The sequence below is a fragment of the Lucilia sericata genome, unplaced genomic scaffold (assembly GCF_015586225.1).
Source record: "Lucilia sericata isolate MDLA Ls3-8-SP2 unplaced genomic scaffold, ASM1558622v1 Contig001183F_arrow, whole genome shotgun sequence".
Taxonomy (NCBI): Eukaryota; Metazoa; Arthropoda; class Insecta; order Diptera; family Calliphoridae; genus Lucilia; species Lucilia sericata.
This window is the reverse complement of record NW_023995150.1, coordinates 77,908-97,375: the sequence shown is the minus strand read 5'-3', so window position 1 is coordinate 97,375 and position 19,468 is coordinate 77,908. Positions and strand designations below refer to the sequence as shown.

The 19,468-nt window shown below is 29.2% G+C and overlaps 1 protein-coding gene across 2 annotated transcripts in view; it reads right to left on the bottom strand.

The window, feature by feature from the left end:
* The window catches only part of LOC119610415 (serine-rich adhesin for platelets), a 32,208-nt gene that overhangs the window by 2,126 nt on the left and 10,614 nt on the right, over positions 1 to 19,468 (bottom strand). The window contains exons 1-6 of one of the 2 annotated variants that reach the window (XM_037965600.1): positions 5,885 to 6,133; positions 3,672 to 4,328; positions 1,361 to 1,619; positions 414 to 1,167; positions 181 to 343; positions 5 to 111 (exon numbers count right to left, since the gene is read on the bottom strand). In XM_037965600.1, coding sequence (XP_037821528.1) covers positions 5 to 111; positions 181 to 343; positions 414 to 1,167; positions 1,361 to 1,619; positions 3,672 to 4,328; positions 5,885 to 6,064 — 2,120 coding nt within the window. In that variant the 5' untranslated portion in view covers positions 6,065 to 6,133. Of the gene's footprint in view, positions 1 to 4; positions 112 to 180; positions 344 to 413; positions 1,168 to 1,360; positions 1,620 to 3,671; positions 4,329 to 5,884; positions 6,134 to 19,468 lie in introns of those variants that run through there. The other variant, XM_037965599.1, reaches the window with a different exon arrangement.

The following is a 19,468-nucleotide window of genomic DNA, read 5'->3' as shown; positions in this document are numbered from 1 at the left end:
TTACTTATCCAATATTGTGCGAGCATCTTTAACTCTCTCATAGGAAGCCAATTCAATTAAGGCCCGGGGATATGAATTGCAATATGTTGAATAACATAAGAATCCCTTATGCTGTAAATAATATAAAAAAAGGATTCCTTAGAAATAATATTCCATATTTTCTTGAAATTAACAACTTACCATTTTCAAAAATACTTTAGCCACCTGATTTTGTTCGATGCCCTTGCGTAAGGCTTCTAAAAATTTACGTTGAAACTTATAAATCGCTGTTATATTGGAGAAAATCAAACGTATACTATTGGGTGAAAAGATATCGATACGTTTGCTCATAGCAGGCAAATAACTAAAACACGAAAAAGAAAATAAAATTAGAAATTTATTTATAAAATTTAAATTATTTCCATCCAACTTACCCCTCACATATGGCCGACAATAATTTCACATAATTAACTTCCGTATCCAATAGTTCTTTAACAGCACTTCGACGCAACAAATCGGCACTATCCATAATGACATTAAGACTTTGAGATGTCGATAGAATGGCTTGTGTGCTGTTAGTATTGGCTGTTAAGGTTGTTGTTGTATTATTGACTGTTGCAGCATCATTATTAGACGTATTAGTTGCTAGGCCCACAAAATGAGGTGTCGAGGTCGTCGTCAATGATGAGGGTGGTGATGATGATGATGATTCAATTACAATGGTTGTGACATTATGCTGATCAATTACGGTGGTATTACAATTATCTTCCATGCTGCTGTTGCTATTGTCAAGTGCACAAGGAGCACTTGATGATGTATTCAATGTATGATTTCCGCTTTGCGAATTATTCTCATTAAATTCATGACTTAGCTGGTTTGCTGTGTTCTGTTGTTGCTGTTGCTGCTGTTGTTGTTGTTGTTGCTGTTCGGCCATGTGTTGCAGATAGAAGAAATCCGTTTCGGGCGAATGTATAACACGTACAAACTCTTTTGGGAACCAACCCAATTCAGGATCTAATATTTCCTCCACTAAACTGGCATCTTCTTTTTTAATGCGACCAAACCACCAGGGACCAATTTCTTTACGTAGTATTTCAATTAATGTACCCTTTTCTAAGCCCAACTCTTGTGGTCCGGCTGCAGTAAAATTGTATAATACTTCAGCATAAATGGGATAATAACTGGATGCTAAAATTAATAAACAAAATAAAAGAGCAAAACTATTAAAATCAATATTATATTGTTTTTTATTGTCTTTTACTATGAACTTTAACCTTTCAGTTATTTAAAGGTGGCAAGGTGTTTAATGTATTGTAAACTGTTGTTTGCAGTTTTTTTAATTATTTTTCTATTCTTTTTTTTCTAGATTTTATTTATTTACCTTCTTCATGTGATGTTACACTATCACTGTCACTATCGTCCAAATCGTTGCGTGTCATACCACAAGACTCTAGACCATTGGGTTGACTTATAGAACGTGTGGGTAATGACTCGGGTGCTTCTCTCTCATTATGCATGTCCATGCGTTTTAGTATATTTACTTTGCTCGAATGTGTGGTCGATGCAGAAGTATTTTCATCTATTATTGATGTCACTTTGGCGGAATTGGTTCGTCGTACGGCACGTACACGCAGGGAACTCTGAAGAATGGGAAAAAGAGAAGGAACATATTAAATATTTAATAGATTTAAAGGGGTTTCGGCTTAAATAACAGAACTAGAACTGAACTAGAACTGAACTAGAATTGAACTAGAACTGAACTAGAACTGAACTAGAACTGAACTAGAACTGAACTAGAACTGAACTAGAATTGAACTAGAACTGAACTAGAACTGAACTAGAACTGAACTAGAACTGAACTAGAACTGAACTAGAACTGAACTAGAACTGAACTAGAACTGAACTAGAACTGAACTTGAACTGAACTAGAACTGAACTAGAACTGAACTAGAACTGAACTAGAACTGAACTAGAACTGAACTAGAACTGAACTAGAACTGAACTAGAACTGAACTGAACTAGAACTGAACTAGAACTAAACTAGAACTAAACTAGAACTGAACTAGAACTGAACTAGAACTGAACTAGAACTGAACTATGAATTGAACTAGAAAATTGAACTAGAAACTGAACTAGAACTGAACTAGAACTGAACTAGAACTGAACTAGAACTGAACTAGAACTGAACTAGAACTGAACTAGAACTGAACTAGAACTGAACTAGAACTGAACTAGACTGAACTAGAACTGAACTAGAAGAACTAGAAACTGAACTAGAACTGAAACTAGAATTGAACTAGAATTGAACTAGACACTGAACTAGAACTGAACTAGAACTGAACTAGAACTGAACTAGAAACTGAAACTAGAACTGAACTAGAACTGAACTAAGAACTGAACTAGAACTGAACTAGAACTGAACTAGAACTGAACTAGAACTGAACTAGAAACTGAACTAAGAACTGAACTAGAACTGAACTAGAACTGAACTAGAACTGAACTAGAACTGAACTAGAACTGAACTAGAACTGAACTAGAACTGAACTAGAACTGAACTAGAACTGAACTAGAACTGAACTAGAACTGAACTAGAACTGAACTAGAACTGAACTAGAACTGAACTAGAACTGAACTAGAACTGAACTAGAACTGAACTAGAACTGAACTAGAACTGAACTGAACTAGAACTGAACTAGAACTGAACTAGAACTGAACTAGAACTGAACTAGAACTGAACTAGAACTGACTAGAACTGAACTAGAACTGAACTAGAACTGAACTAGAACTGAACTAGAACTGAACTAGAACTGAACTAGAACTGAACTAGAACTGAACTAGAACTGAACTAGAACTGAACTAGAACTGAACTAGAACTGAACTAGAACTGAACTAGAACTGAACTAGAACTGAACTAGAACTGAACTAGAACTGAACTAGAACTGAACTAGAACTGAACTAGAACTGAACTAGAACTGAACTAGAACTGAACTGGAACTGAACTAGAACTGAACTGGAACTGAACTAGAACTGAACTAGAACTGAACTAGAACTGAACTAGAACTGAACTAGAACTGAACTAGAACTGAACTGAACTAGAATTGAACTAGAACTGAACTAGAACTGAACTAGAACTGAACTAGAACTGAACTAGAACTGAACTAGAACTGAACTAGAACTGAACTAGAACTGAACTAGAACTGAACTAGAACTGAACTAGAACTGAACTAGAACTGAACTAGAACCGAACTAGAACTGAACTAGAACTGAACTAGAACTGAACTAGAACTGAACTAGAACTGAACTAGAACTGAACTAGAACTGAACTAGAACTGAACTAGAACTGAACTAGAACTGAACTAGAACTGAACTAGAACTGAACTAGAACTGAAACTAGAACTGAACTAGAACTGAACTAGAACTGAACTAGAACTGAACTAGAACTGAACTAGAACTGAACTAGAACTGAACTAGAACTGAACTAGAACTGAACTAGAACTGAACTAGAACTGAACTAGAACTGAACTAGAACTGAACTAGAACTGAACTAGAACTGAACTAGAACTGAACTAGAACTGAACTAGAACTGAACTAGAACTGAACTAGAACTGAACTAGAACTGAACTAGAACTGAACTAGAACTAAAAATATTTCTATTATTAAATTTAGATCCTTAAAATTGTTATAAAACTTACCATTCCTTCTTGTTTTCTATTAAACAAACTGCCATTAAGATTGGCAACACTACTGCCACCAGCCGCCAAAACTCGAGCAAATTGTTCATCATTCTCTAATTCAATTTGTATGCCCGAATCACCACTGTTACATTTATCACGACGATTATATTTTGTTTTACGTCGTTCCTTTGATGTACGCCATACTAAGGGGCCAAATCTATATTTATTACTAACAGCCGTATTGCTACAGCCATCTGTAACATCCGTTTGCATTTCTGTATCGCCGGCCATTAGAAAGGCAGAAGAGTCTGAAACTCCTGCTGCTGCTGCTGCTGTTGTTGTTGTTGAGGTGTTTGGAACTGATGTAGTTGCTGGTGTTTGATTTGTGGCATTGACTGACGGTTGATGTTTGTTGAAATTGGTTAATGTGCGTTTGAATTTCTGTAAAACTCCAACATTTTGTGTTGAACTGGCTGAGGAGGAGGATGAGGTGGAGGCGGCAGTATTATGTTGGTTAGTGGTTTGGCAATCCTCATGACTAGTTGTGGTATATGATGAATTACTAGATGGTACTCTTTGGTGTTCGGGGACATTATTGTTGGCTGTTGCTGTTCCTGCTGGGGTAGTAATATCAGAGGTTAGGGATGGACTTGAAACTGCACGAATTTGATGAGACTGCAATCAAAAGAGAGAAAATGTTAAAATAATTTTAATAAATTTAAGTTAAATTTTTATTTTATTTAGGTATAAGGATTTATGTCTTGTTGTTATTATTGTGTTTTTTTTTTATTTCTTGTCTTGTCTTTTTCCTATTTTATTTTTGTAAATTGCATTCATGGGGATTTAATAACTATCAAGTGATTTCAATTGGGTTTCTTTTGCTAAACAAAGCAAATTTTTATATAAAAAAGAAAAGTCATGCAATTGATGGATTAGTTGTGTGTGACAGTCAATCATTTATATTTTTATTGTTGATTTTAAGTTTTCTAATCGAATTTTTTAGAAAAAAGTTGGTGAAAACTTTTTCTAATTAATAACCCATAAACATTGAGCAGAATTACTTTTAAACAATAGAACTTAAATAAGTTCTTTATAAGGTTAATTGGTTAAAAAACTGATTAAATAATTAGTTTATAGACCAAAGACCTTGTTTAAATAAAAACATGTAAGAAATTATAGTCGGGCGTGGCCGACCATATGATACCCTACACCAGTTATGAATATTAAATGTGATTTATTTTTCATAATAAAGCATTTATCTTCAATATTCCCTTGTTCCGATACATTTAAGCAATTTATGGATGAAAAACTAATTTTCTGAAAGAGGCTTTATATGGGGGCTAGGGGCAAATATGGACCAAGCCCGATAAAATTGTGTGAATATATTTATATTTACATAATATTTTATTGTGCTGAATTTCATCGCGATATTTGTGTTTATAAGCTAATTTGGGACATTCAAGTAATTTTCTGAAGGGGACTTTGTATGGGAGCTAGGGTCAAATGAGGCCCGATCTTTATGAAATTTGGCAGGGTCATCAAGACTTCTATAAAACTTAGTTGTGCCGTATTTTATCGATATATATGTATATTTAACATAATTATGAGCTCAGAAGCCTCAGAACCCTCGGGGGGTTCTGTTCTATGGGGGCTAGGTGAAATAATGGACCGATCTTAACCATTTTCAATAGGCTTCGTCCTTAGGTCAAATAAAACGTGCGTGCCAAATTTCATCCAATTATCTTGAAAATTGCGACCTGTACCTTGCGCACAAAGTTTACATGGACAGCCAGCCAGACGGACGGACGGACGGACATGGCTTAATCGACTCAGAAAACGATTCTAAGCCGATTGGTATACTTTAAGGTGGGTCTAGGACGAATATTTTTGTATGTTACAAACATCAGCACAAATCCAATATACCCTCCCCACTAAAGTGGTGTAGGGTATAATTAGCATACATATTCCCTATTATATAAAGCCTACTATTAGGCTGTTATATTTCGCAATAGTTCTTACATATAATGAAAACTTTTCATTGATATGTTACACATTATTTGTTATCTACTCATAATTAATTAAAATGATAAACAAAAAAATTTGGAATTTCTTAATCTTATCGCAAATATGTGAGTTTTTGATTAATTATTTAAAATTAACAAAATGTTTGCCAAAGTTTATGGAATTCATAAAAAAATATATTTCCTAATAATTAAAAAAATTTTCTTTACCATTTTCTTTACAGGTGAGGGTACAGCCACCTTTCTTTTGGGATAACATTGTGAGGTATTATAACATCTATTGAGTATTTTATTTGATGATGACTCTGTAGAGGGACTACCACAATCAAAATCCCAAAATTTTATTAAACCATAAGTATCAATTAAACTGGGTATGATGATTTTTTTCATTATTTCAGGTTTTTTTTTCTTGAAAATCTTACGATTTTTAACACTTGTTCACATTATTTTAACTTTAAAAATTCTTAAAGTGCAAATTTAAAACTTCAAACAAACTTGTCTGAAAATCTTGTTTTATTGACAATTATTAAAAATATTATAATAAACCCTCTAAAACAAATTGTTATTGAAAAAATTGAATTTCTTAACAGGTGTCAACTAAGGCAACGATAAATATTAACTGATTGTTATAGAATTTGAAAAATGTCGATAACCAAAGTACCACAACTCACTACACCACCACCCATTAGCACACACGATAACTGGCTGACACAAACAACAACAACAACAAGTAATCAAGTGTATGGGTTGGTTTGAATTTTTATGCAAACTCAAATCAATCTGCACTAAAGTTACAAAAACAATTTCTATGTTGATTCTATAAAGAGCAAAACCAGCTATAACCCAACTATAAAGTTAAAGGCCAACTTTTTTATGCAATGAAGAGAATAAGAAAAAAGAAAAAAAAAGAAGAATAGGAAGAACTAGCGCGACTCATATCACGTCAGAAGGGGGGGAGGGGACGGGGGAGCAGGGGAACAAGAGGGGGGGGGAGAGAAAGGAAAAGGGGGCGAGAGGCGGGGGGAAAGGGGGCGCGAGCGCGGAGAAGGAGGGGGGAAAAGGAGAGGGGAGGGGCGGCAGGCGAGGGGAGGGGAAGGGGGAGACGAGGGACACGCAAAAAAAGGGGGGAAGGGCGAAGGAAAGGAAGGCGAAAGGCGAGGGAGCGGGCGAGCGAGCGAGCGAGCGAGCGAGCGAGCGACGAGCGAGCGAGCGAGCGAGCGAGCGAGCGAGCGAGCGAGCGAGCGAGGAGAGAGCGAGCGAGCGAGCGAGCGAGCGAGCGAGCGAGAGCGAGGAGCGAGCAGCGAGCGAGCGAGCGAGCGAGCGAGCGAGAGAGCGAGCGAGCGAGCGAGCGAGAGAGCGAGCGAGCGAGCGAGCGAGCGAGCGAGCGAGCGAGCGAGCGAGCGAGCGAGCGAGCGAGCGAGCGAGCGAGCGAGCGAGCGAGCGAGCGAGCGAGCGAGCGAGCGCGAGCGAGCGAGCGAGCGAGGAGCGAGCGAGCGAGCGAGCAGCGAGCGAGCAGCGAGCGAGCGAGCGAGCGAGCGAGCGAGCGAGCGAGCGAGCGAGCGAGCGAGCGAGCGAGCGAGCGAGCGAGCGAGGGCGAGCGAGCGAGCGAGCGAGCGAGGAGCGAGCGAGCGAGCGAGCGAGCGAGCGAGCGAGCGAGCGAGCGAGGAGCGAGGAGAGAGCGAGCGAGCGAGCGAGCGAGCGAGAGAGCGAGCGAGCGAGCGAGCGAGCGAGCGAGCGAGCGAGCGAGCGAGCGAGCGAGCGAGCGAGCGAGCGAGCGAGCGAGCGAGCGAGCGAGCGAGCGAGCGAGCGAGCGAGCGAGCGAGCGAGCGAGCGAGCGAGCGCGAGCAGCGAGCTATCGAAGCAGCTAGCGAAGCGAGCGATCGACTATCGAGCGAGGCAGCTCGAGATCGACGAGCGAGCATAGCGAGCGAGCGAGCGAGTAAGCGAGCGAGCGAGCGAGAGCGATCGAGCTACGAGCGAGCGAGCAGAGAGCAGCTAGCGACTAGCGATCGAGCGAGCTAGCTAAGCGAGCGAGCGAGCTAGCTAGCGAGCGATCGAGCAGCGAGCTAGCGATCGAGCTATCGAGCTACGAGCGACGAGCCGAGCGAGCGATCGGATAATCGAGCAAGCGCGAGCTATCGAGCGATCTAGCGAGCTCATGCTATCTATCGAGCGATATCTATAGATTTATCTATCTATCTATATCTATTATCTATCTATCTATCTATATCTATCTATCTATCTATCTATCTATCTATCTATCTAATCTATCTATCTACTCTATCTATCTAGCCTATCTATCTATCTATCTATCTATCTTATCTATCTAGTTCTATCTAGCTATCTATCTATCTCTCTATCTTCTATCTATCTATCTATCTATCTATCTATCTATCTATCTATCTATCTATCTATCTATCTATCTATCTATCTATCTATCTATCTATCTATCTATCTATCTATCTACTTTTCCATTTTAATGTACTTCAGTTTACGTTTTAATATTAATTTAAAGTTTTACTTTTATCACTTACTGTCAATTACCAACATTTTTCTATGAGTGAATATTTTTGTAGAATACTTAAAACAATGATTAAGCATTAGTTAGATGTAATGTTAAATAGAAAATATGAAATTCTTACAACTTTTCATTTTAATGATAAGATAGATTTCAAACAACAACAACAATTGTAAACAAAAAGGGTGAACAAATTGGTAGGTTTACTCTTGTCTAATCACGTTCATTACGAAGAAAAAAGACAGCTAGAAGACATGTGTATTTACATAAATACATAGATAAATACATATGTAGGTACTGTATAATAAAACTAGACATATAAACTTGTTAATAACAAACAAAAAAATATAAGGGAAACATGTCATACTTAAGATATCGGTTAACAAAAGCAATGAAGTCCAAAATCTTAATTTTACATTTTTTAAATAAAATTTTAATATTTTGTTGGAAAATTTATTTAAGTTTAACATTTTACAAATTGATATAAAGAATTTTCTTTTTGAATCTTTAATTTATTTAAATTGGACTTAGTGCTTTTTTGCCAATAACTTATAATGCTAAACAAGTTACTTTAACCCCTTTATGCTGGTAGATGTGAGAACAAGAATGTTTTAACTTACAAAAAAACAAACAACAAAATCAGTAGTCATTTGTTTTAACATTTGATATGTCAGATAGTATTTGTTGTTTTTTGTTTACCTTTTGTTTTTATTATTCCTTTCCTCTTTTCTTAGGTGTAAATTGATATTATGTCATAACAACATGTCTAGGGAGAAAATCTCTTTTGTAATTTTTTCTCATCAGTATCATTTACTTTGTTTGTGTTCATCTCAATTAATGAATGAATGTGTGAGTAAATGAAAGAATGAATGTGTCATTTGCAAGAATAACTAAAGATTTTTTCCAATGTTTGATGGATTTTTTTTATAAATTTAATTATAATATTAGAGAAAAAGTAAAAAAAATAATTAATCTTTTGTTGCAATGTTTTTATTAAATAAGAGTATTATTTATTGTAATTAAATTGTTTTAGAAATGATGTTATAAGTTAATATTTGAAAAATGATTAGAAAACTTAAGATAGACTATAAAATTGAACATAACTAGCTACCTGACTGTTTACTAGGTTATATAAACTGGCACTAGTTTATGCTTTAAAAATGAGTTTTACAAATAAACAGAATTAGTTACTTAACTGTTTACAAAGGTATATTAACCGGGGTATTAGTTTTATATAGTTTATATCAAAGATAATTGACATTTCAATATGTCATTGTCTTAAAATAACTATCCATTGATAGTTATTTCAAAAATCTTGCATCATTTTAAAAACATATGACAACTTCTAGCTATATTTAGTACAAATAATATTTATACACTTAGAAATTGAAAGTTAAATTATTTGATAACAATTCAATATTAAGTCTAAAACTATTAAAATTTCATTAACTTATCAACTAACCTCAATCATTATTAATTGATACAAGTTACCGATTAATTCTTATACCTATTTGAACTAAAGTTGCGCAATTCTATTTCAAACATAAACCCTTAAGAGCTGTTCGAAAAACCATGCCGCCGTGTTTGTTATAACTTGTTTTTGAACTAAAAAAAAAATAATTTAAGTACTTGAGTCTATTTTTATATTAAAAGTACTTTTTTTAATCATTTATTTTACGATCTAATATAAACAAACATGAACTATATATGTAGTTTTTTATGACTAATTTTGTAATCATTTCATATATGTTTTATATGGTCAAAACAAAACCACAAAAAATGTTGGATACTTAAGGGAAGAAGTTTGAAATTGTTTTAAAGGTTATGGTTTGTGTTTAAATTCAAGGAAATCGTTAAATTTAAAGTTTTAATTAGAGGGAATTAAAAGAATATAAAACAAAATTCTTGAGTAATTTAATGAAGTAAGACACTTTTAAAGTTATTTAATAACTTTTGAACCGAAAATGTTAAATAATTTTAAAATAAAGACTGGATATTTACTTGAAAACCGTAACTTTGTAAAACTGGAACCTAACTTAACCAGTACCAAAGTGAGGAAGGACGTTCTTTCTTCAAAATAATGTTGAAATTAGGTGAACCTGACCAACGTTAACGGCCCTATTATTGGCCCATATTCTTCTCCATGTTGAGATCTACGTATAGCATCTTAGATAGATAGATAGATAGATAGATAGATAGATAGATAGATAGATAGATTGATAGATAGATAGATAGATAGATAGATAGATAGATAGATAGATATATAGATAGATAGATAGATAGATAGATAGATAGATAGATAGATAGATAGATAGATAGATAGATAGATAGATAGATAGATAGATAGATAGATAGATAGATAGATAGATAGATAGATAGATAGATAGATAGATAGATAGATAGATAGATAGATAGATAGATAGATAGATAGATAGATAGATAGATAGATAGATAGATAGATAGATAGATAGATAGATAGATAGATAGATAGATAGATAGATAGATAGATAGATAGATAGATAGATATATAGATAGATAGATAGATAGATAGATAGATAGATAGGTAGATAGATAGATTGATAGATAGATAGATAGATAGATAGATAGATAGATAGATAGATAGATATGAACGTGGACCAGTTCTGTGGGGTTCCACAGTCTGTCACAAAAAGGCATATTATTGCTTGGGCTCTTTTCATATTTTCCGTCTTTCCCCTTCCCATTCACTGTCTCTCTTTCTGCTATTCCTATTCTTCTCTTCTTCTTATAGGTCACATTACAAAGGGATGATTATTGGACCCAAGCTGTAATTTCGGATGCTCGATGCAGCCACCTGTCAAACCTAACCTAGCTCCACAACCATTCCATTTGTCCCTACATTTCTTTAATCGAAAACTCCTAAAATCAATATTCAATTAAAATGTTCATTAATATATGTTATAGCTTTATTTTGTATCCACTTATTGACTCAGCTTTTTCTTTTGTTAACAATTAATTTTTCAATTTAAAAAATAAAATTTAATTTTCCGCTATTTCCAAAGAAAAACAAAACACACAACAAGTGCACCAAACAATTTTCATTTACTCCCACCTGAATCAACTAGAGAAATTAAAACAACAAAGTAGCAAAAAAAAAAAAAATTAACACGAATACAATAAAGAATTTTGTAGCTAGATCTAACGAATCGTAAATATACTTCAGGAAATCAAAATTTCAGTTTTCTACGATCCATAGTAGGGCGGAAGGACTATTTATTTTTAAAATTCTCAATATTGCCTTAAAATTCATTGTTATTTTTGCTAAAATCTAGGTTTTTGGGTCATTCAAAATAGATTTCTTAAATGGAACATATCGTAAGATAAATTCAATATACTTTCCAAATGATAGTGATTTTGAAACAAAACAATAACAACAAAATAATTGAAGCATTAAAAAAAAAACACTTAAGTTATTTAAAAAACTAAAAACATGTTTTAAAATTTTAACCGTTAATTACTACATTTAAATATTATATTTAAAAATTTATATAATTTACAACAGAAATATAAGCAAAATACATAATTAATGTTAAAATAGTTTAACAAACTAATGCCAATTATGAAAAGATAATTTGCAGTAAATAGCAACAGATTTGTAATAATTTCAAATTAGAATGAAAAACTGTTAAAAATAAGCACAAACAGCAACAAGTTTGTTTACAAATGAGAGCGTAAATGATAATAACAAATTAATTAATTACCACATAATAGAAATTAAATAGCAGCAAATTTAGCAATAACAACAACAAACGTTGTAAAATAATTTGAAAATTCATAGTTATAACAAAAGTGTTGTCAATATAGCAACATAAACACTTTTTTTAGACAGCTTATTAAGTAATAAACAAAAAACAGCTGTAATTTTACTCGGGTTTTCTTAGAAGTTTCATTATTTCAGTGACATTGAAATACATTTTTATAAACTATTTTTAAGTTCTCATTTAAAGTACAAGGTCTACTTGTAATATAAATGATAAACCAGATAATTTTGTTTATTTTTTAAGTTTAAGGAGAATTGAAAATACTTTACTTTATAATTTTAAAATAAGGTTCCTTACTGAAAATATGGTTTAACTTAATATTTTTGAGTTTTTAGGGTAATAAACCGAACTTCTATTTAAACGATTTTGCTTATTTGAACCGGTTTGGTTAAACCGCTTAAAAATTGACATTTCATAAACTGCAAAAACACAAGAGAGGGAGAGAGAAAGAACAGAATAACAAAAAGTAATCAAGCAGCTGCATAATGTAGTTTGGAGCATAAACTAAAAAAAATTAAGCTTAATTTAAAATGGACAGAAATATTAACCCTTTTTGGTCAATATTAGATTTCTAAAATTTTGAAGTTTGAAAGAAATTTTCTGAAAATTAAAGATTTTTTTGAGATTTTTTCTTGAAAAATGTTTGAAAATTGAGATTTTTTATAGAAAATTTTATTAAATTTCGGTTTTCGATAGAAAACCTGATGTGGACTATAGACTGATCTATAGTCTGGACTATAGACTGATCTATAGTCTGGACTATAGACTTATCTATAGTCTGGACTATAGACATATCTAAGCTCTGGACTATAGACTGATCTATAGTCTGGATTATATACTGATCTATAGTCTGGACTATAGACTGTCCTATAGTCTGGACTATAGACTGTCCTATAGTCTGGACTATAGACTGTCCTATAGTCTGGACTATAGACTGTCCTATAGTCTGGGCTATAGATTGTCCTATAGTATGGACTATAGGCTGTCCTATAGTCTGGACTATAGACTGTCCTATCGTCTGTATTATAGACTGACCTATCGTCTGGACTATAGACTGATCTATAGTCTGGACTATAGCCTGATCTATAGTCTGGACTATAGCCTGATCTATAGTCTGGACTATAGACTGATCTATAGACTGATCTATAGTCTGGACTATAGACTGACCTATAGTCGGGACTATAGACTGATCTATAGTCGGGACTATAGACTGACCTATAGTCGGGATTATAGACTGATCTATAGTCTGGACTATAGACTAATCTATATACTGATCTATAGTCGGGACTATAGACTGATCTATAGTCTGGACTATAGACTAATCTATAGACTGATCTATAGTCTGGATTATAGGCTGATATTTAGTCATTACTACAGACTGATCTCAAGGCTAAACTGTAGATTGATCTCAAATCTGGACTATAGACTAATCTATAGTCTATATATACTATAGACTGATCTATAGACTGACTATAGTTTTCAATAGAAAATTTTCGAAAATTTCGAGATTCAATAGAAAATTTTTAAAATTTTCTTGATTAAATAGAACTTGTTTATGTTTTCAACAAAAGTAATTTCGAAAATTTCGTTTTTCAATAGAAAATTTTAATAAATTTCGGATTTTAATAAACATTTTTTCGAAAATTTGATTTAAATAGATTTTTTTCGAAAATTTTGGATTTTAATACAATTTATTTCGAAAATTTCGTGTTTAAATATATTTTTTTTTTTAATTTGGGATTTTAATAGACATTTTTGTAAAATTTGTGTTTTTAATGAAAATTTTCGAAAATTTCTCTAATTTTATAAAAAAATTTCCATAATTTCTCATATTTTATACAAAATGTTCGAATATTTCTCTTATTTTTATACAAAATGTTCTAAAATGTCTCTTTTTTATAGAAAATGTTCAAAAATTGTTTTTTTTATATAGAAAACTTTCGAAAATGTTTTTTATTTTATAGAAAATTTCTGCTTTTTTATAGATGTTCGAAAATTTTTCTTTTTTTATAGAAAATCTTTTCAATTTTTTATAGAAAATGTTCGAAAATTTTTCCTTTTCTTTGTAGAAAATGTTTGAAAATTTCTCTTTTTTTTATAGAAAATTTATGAAAAATTATCTTTTGATAAAAATATAGCGGCATTTAAGCGGTTAATATTACTTTTTCCCTCTAGAATTGTAGAATAATTTAGTTAAACCAAAAAAATTGTTACCAAAAACTTTATGGCCGCTTAACAAGGCGAACAAGAAACAGGTGAAGAAAGAAAAAAAAACAAATGTTTGGTCAATGAATTGTTGCAGCCAGTAAGTTGGCAACACAAACATAAAAAAAAACTGACAAAAAAAAAAAAGACACTTAAAACTAAAAACTCATATTTCAGGTTCATTCACTGATTCATAACCAACAGTTTTTTATTGTTTTAAACATCTCCCTTTTCTTCCACTGCTGTGATGCCGCCACCGAGCTGTGCTTGCTACATTTTATGGCATGTTGGGTTGTCGGCATTTAAAACATAATAAAAAGAAAAATTATTATATATTTTTTCTTTAACTTAAAAACAAAATAAATTGTTAAATATTAAGTCATGCGTTGAATTACATTTTTCCCGCATACTCCTTCTATTGAGTTCATTTGAGATTGAAATATATATTTTTCTCTTTTTTTTTAAAAAAGTAACAATTTTGTAATATTGATGATAATGTGAAAATATATTTGCAAATACAAAAATCAAACCTATAGTTATGTTGTGAATTATACAATATATTTATAAATAAAAAAATTAAATTGATACTTAAGGAAGACAATATTACGATATTGACTGCCAGTCTATCACTCCTCTTTATAGGTTTCTTTGAAATATAATGTAATTGTGGTTTTGAAATGAATACTGATTTGAAACTTTCTTAGCATGACTTATAAAACAAACATATGTAATACATAATTACAGCAAAAAAAGCTGGTAAACATAGATATAAAACAACCACATGTATATGGTTCCTATAACTATTTTAGGGTCTTTGACTTTTGTAGCGACAAACATACATATAAATCACACTTACTTGTTTTAAATTAAAGTTTAAACAAATTCATTAAATTTTTATTACATTTTGAGTTCTTTTCTGTAATAATTCAATATCTATCTAAACAGCTGTTACTTTCTTTCATTTTCCTTTTCAGCTTCTTGGGAAGTGTTCTAAAAGACAAACTAAAAGTAACAGCCGTTTTGTCAACTAAAATATTTATACATATATATTTGATTGACATTCTTAAAATTGAAACGGAAATTTGATATTTTCTGGTTTATTAAAAGTGAAATTATTTTTAGTTTTTTTGAAAACAAACAACAAATGTTACCAGCAAATCAAATTTAAGAAAACAACAAATTCTCGTCTTATTTAAACATCCTTTTTTTAAGTATTTTCTGTTTGGCTCTACACGCTTTAAATAGGAAGTAATTTTTTGATTTATTATTGTAATTTTGTTAAGAAACTATTTTTGTTTCTCTTTAACTGTTGAATTTCTTTTAAGGGTGTTTTTTTCCCTCTCAATATGTTTGCTAGCTGATGGAACAGTCAATTTATTTCCTGTACAATTTTTAAGGACTTTTGTTTTTGGTTTAAAATATCAAACAAGTTGATATTGGAGATTTTTAAAGAAAATGTTTAAACAATGAAATCTTAACATTTGTTCTATAGAATACTTGAGATTTTGTAAAAGAAATAACAGAGAAACAGATTTTTAACTCCCATTTGATTTATGATGGACAGATGCAGGGATAGAAGGACAAGTTGTTCTTAATTTTTGAAATTTTCAGTTTTAAATAGAACATTACTGTTTTTAATAGAAAATTTTCAAAATTTTCCAAATTTTCTGTTTTTTTTTTTTTTTTTTGAAATTTTTTGTGTTTTATAAAATTTTTTTTGCATAATTGAATAGTTTGAGTAATTTTAAAATAGTAGTAGAAAAATTACTTTTTTTAATTCAACTTAAAAATGTTAAAATTTTCTATCATTTCTTTTCATTTTTCTTGATTAAATATTCAAAATAGCCAAAATTTAAATTTTACTACATTTTAAAATAGTAGTAAAATACTACTATTTTCAAATTTACTTTTAAATTGTAAAATTTTCTAAAAAATTGTATTTGTTTATTTAAGAAAATCTGTACAGAAAAATAGCAAAATTTTGTAAATTTTAATACTTTTTAAAATAGTAGTAGAATACTACTTTTTTTAATTTGCTTAAAAATCTGTAAAATTTTGTTTAGAATTTTATATTTTCTTTATTTAAGCAAGAAAATAATATAAATTTTGAAATTTTGTTCATTTTTGAAAATAGTATTAAATTATAATCTTTCTTTATTTTTGAAAGAATATAATAAAAAATTTTAAATTTTACAAATTTTTGAAAATAGAAGTAGAAAAGTACTTTTTCAAAATTTTAAAATTTTCTAGTTTTTATAGAAAACATTTCTCTTAAAAATACTACTTTTTTAAATTTGCTTCAGAATTATCAAATTTTGTTTAAAATTTATCAACTTTTGTTTAAAATTGATTTTTTTCTATGAAAAGAAAAATGCTAAATTTTATGTAAAATACTACTATTTTCAAATTTACTTTAAAATTGTAAAAATTGTATTTGTTTGTTTACTTTAAAAAATCTGTACAGAAAAATGACAAAAATTTATAAATTTTAATACTTTTAAAAAAAGTAGCAAAATACTACTTTTTTTAATTTGCTTAAAAATCAGTAAAATTTGTTTAGAATTTTATATTTTCTTTATTTAAGCAAGAAAATAATATAAATTTTGAAATTTTGTTCATTTTTGAAAATAGTATTAAAAATACTACATTTTTTAAATTTGTTTAAAAATCGTCAAATTTTGTTTAAATTGTATTCTTTCTTTATTTAAGAAAAAATATAATAAAAAATTGTAAATTTTAGAAATTTTTGAAAGTAGTGGTAGAAAAGTACTTTTTTTAAAATTAAATAAATATAGAAAACACTTTTCTTAAAAATACTACTTTTTTAAATTTGTTTCAAAATTATCAAATTTTGTTTAAAATTTATCAAATTTTGTTTAAAATTGATTTTTCTCTTTATTATGAAAAGGAAATGGAAAATTTTATGTATAATCGAAAATTTTAAAATAGTAGTAGAAAAACTACTTTTTTAATTCAACTTAAAATTGTTAAAATTTACTTTCAAATTATAGTTTTCTTGATTAAATATTCAAAATAGCAAAAATTTAAATTTTACTACATTTTAAAATAGTAGTAAAATACTACTATTTTCAAATTTACTTTAAAATTGTAAAATTTTTATAAAAAATGTATTTGTTTGTTTATTTTAGAAAATCTGTACAGAAAAATAACAAAAAATTATAAATTTTAATACTTTTTAAAATAGTAGTAGAATACTACTTTTTTTAATTTGCTTAAAAATCTGTAAAATTTTGTTTAGAATTTTATATTTTCTTTATTTAAGCAAGAAAATAATATAAATTTTGAAATTTTGTTCATTTTTAAAAATACATGCATAGTATTAAAAATATTACTTTTTTTAATTTGTTTAAAAATCCTCAAATTTTGTTTAAAATAGACTTTTCTCTTTATTATGAAAAGGAAATGGAAAATTTTACGTATAATCGAAAATTTTAAAATAGTAGTAGAAAAACTACTTTTCTTAATTCAACTTAAAATTGTTAAAATTTTCTTTCAAATTGTAGTTTTCTTGATTAAATATTCAAAATAGCAAAAATTTTAATTTTACTACATTTTAAAATAGTAGTAATATACTACTATTTTCAAATGTACTTTAAAATTGTAAAATTTTCAAAAAAAATTGTATTTGTTTGTTTATTTAAGAAAATCTGTACAGAAAAATAACAAAAAATTATAAATTTTAATACTTTTTAAAATAGTAGTAGAATACTACTTTTTTTAATTTGCTTAAAAATCAGTAAAATTATGTTTAGAATTTTATATTTTCTTTATTTAAGCAAGAAAATAATATAAATTATGAAATTTTGTTAATTTTTAAAAATAGTATTAAAAATACTACATTTTTTAAATTTGCTTAAAAATCGTCAAATTTTGTTTAAATTGTATTCTTTCTTTATTTAAGAAAAATATAATAAAAAATTGTAAATTTTAGAAATTTTTTAAAATAGTGGTAGAAAAGTACTTTTTTAAAATTAAATAAATATAGAAAAGACTTTTCTTAAAAATACTACTTTTTTAAATTTGCTTCAAAATTATCAAATTTTGTTTAAAATTTATCAAATTTTGCTTAAAATTGATTTTTCTCTTTATTATGAAAAGGAAATGGAAAATTTTATGTATAATCGAAAATTTTAAAATAGTAGTAGAAAAACTACTTTTTTTAATTCAACTTAAAAATGCTAAAATTTTCTATCATTTCTTTTCATTTTTCTTGATTAAATATTCAAAATAGCAAAAATTTAATTTTTTTATTTTTTTAAAATACTACTATTTTAAAATTTACTTTAAAATTGTAAAATTTTCTAAAAAATTGTATTTGTTTGTTTATTTAAGAAAATCTGTACAGAAAAATAACAAACATTTATAAATTTTAATACTTTTTAAAATAGTAGTAGAATACTACTTTTTTTAATTTGCTTAAAAATCAGTAAAATTTTGTTTAGAATTTTATATTTACTTTATTTAAGCAAGAAAATAATATAAATTTTGAAATTTTGTTCATTTTTAAAAATACATACATAGTATTAAAAATACTACTTTTTTTAAATTTGCTTAAAAATCGTCAAATTTTGTTTAAATTGTATTCTTTCTTTATTTAAGAAAGAATATAATAAAAAAATTGTAAATTTTAGAATTTTTTTTAAAATATGTAGTAGTAGAAAGGTACTTTTTTAAAAATTCTTCAAAAATTAAAAATTTTCGAAATTTTTTGTTTCTAAAGATAATTTTTGAAAATTTTCTGTTTTTTATAGAAAATTTTCGAAATTTTTTATTGAAAATTTTTCGAAAAAAAAAATTTATTTTGAAATTTTGAAAATTTTCTAGTTTTTAAAGAAAATTTTTCTCTTTTTAATAAAAAAAAATGTTCGACATTTTCTCTTTTTTTATAGAATATTTTCGAAATTTTTAAATTTTTATAGAAAAATTTCGATTTTTTTATAAAAAATTATCGAAATTTTCTCTTTTTTATAGAAAATTATTGAAATTTTTTGTCACAATTTCCAATTTTTTTTGTCATATATCAACAAGTTCAAATTATTTCAACATGAAGTTTTTGTATCTCTTTTCTTCTTTCTTGTCTATACACGTTTAAAATATGTAATTTTCGTAAAAAAAAAACAGATAAATAATGTTTTAAATATATTTTAAACAAATTTCTCTACTTTTACTACTAGTGGTGTAGATTATTAATGAGTTTTCTGAACTCTAAAAGTCAATGTTTATTTATTCGATTTTTCTTCTTCTGTTTGT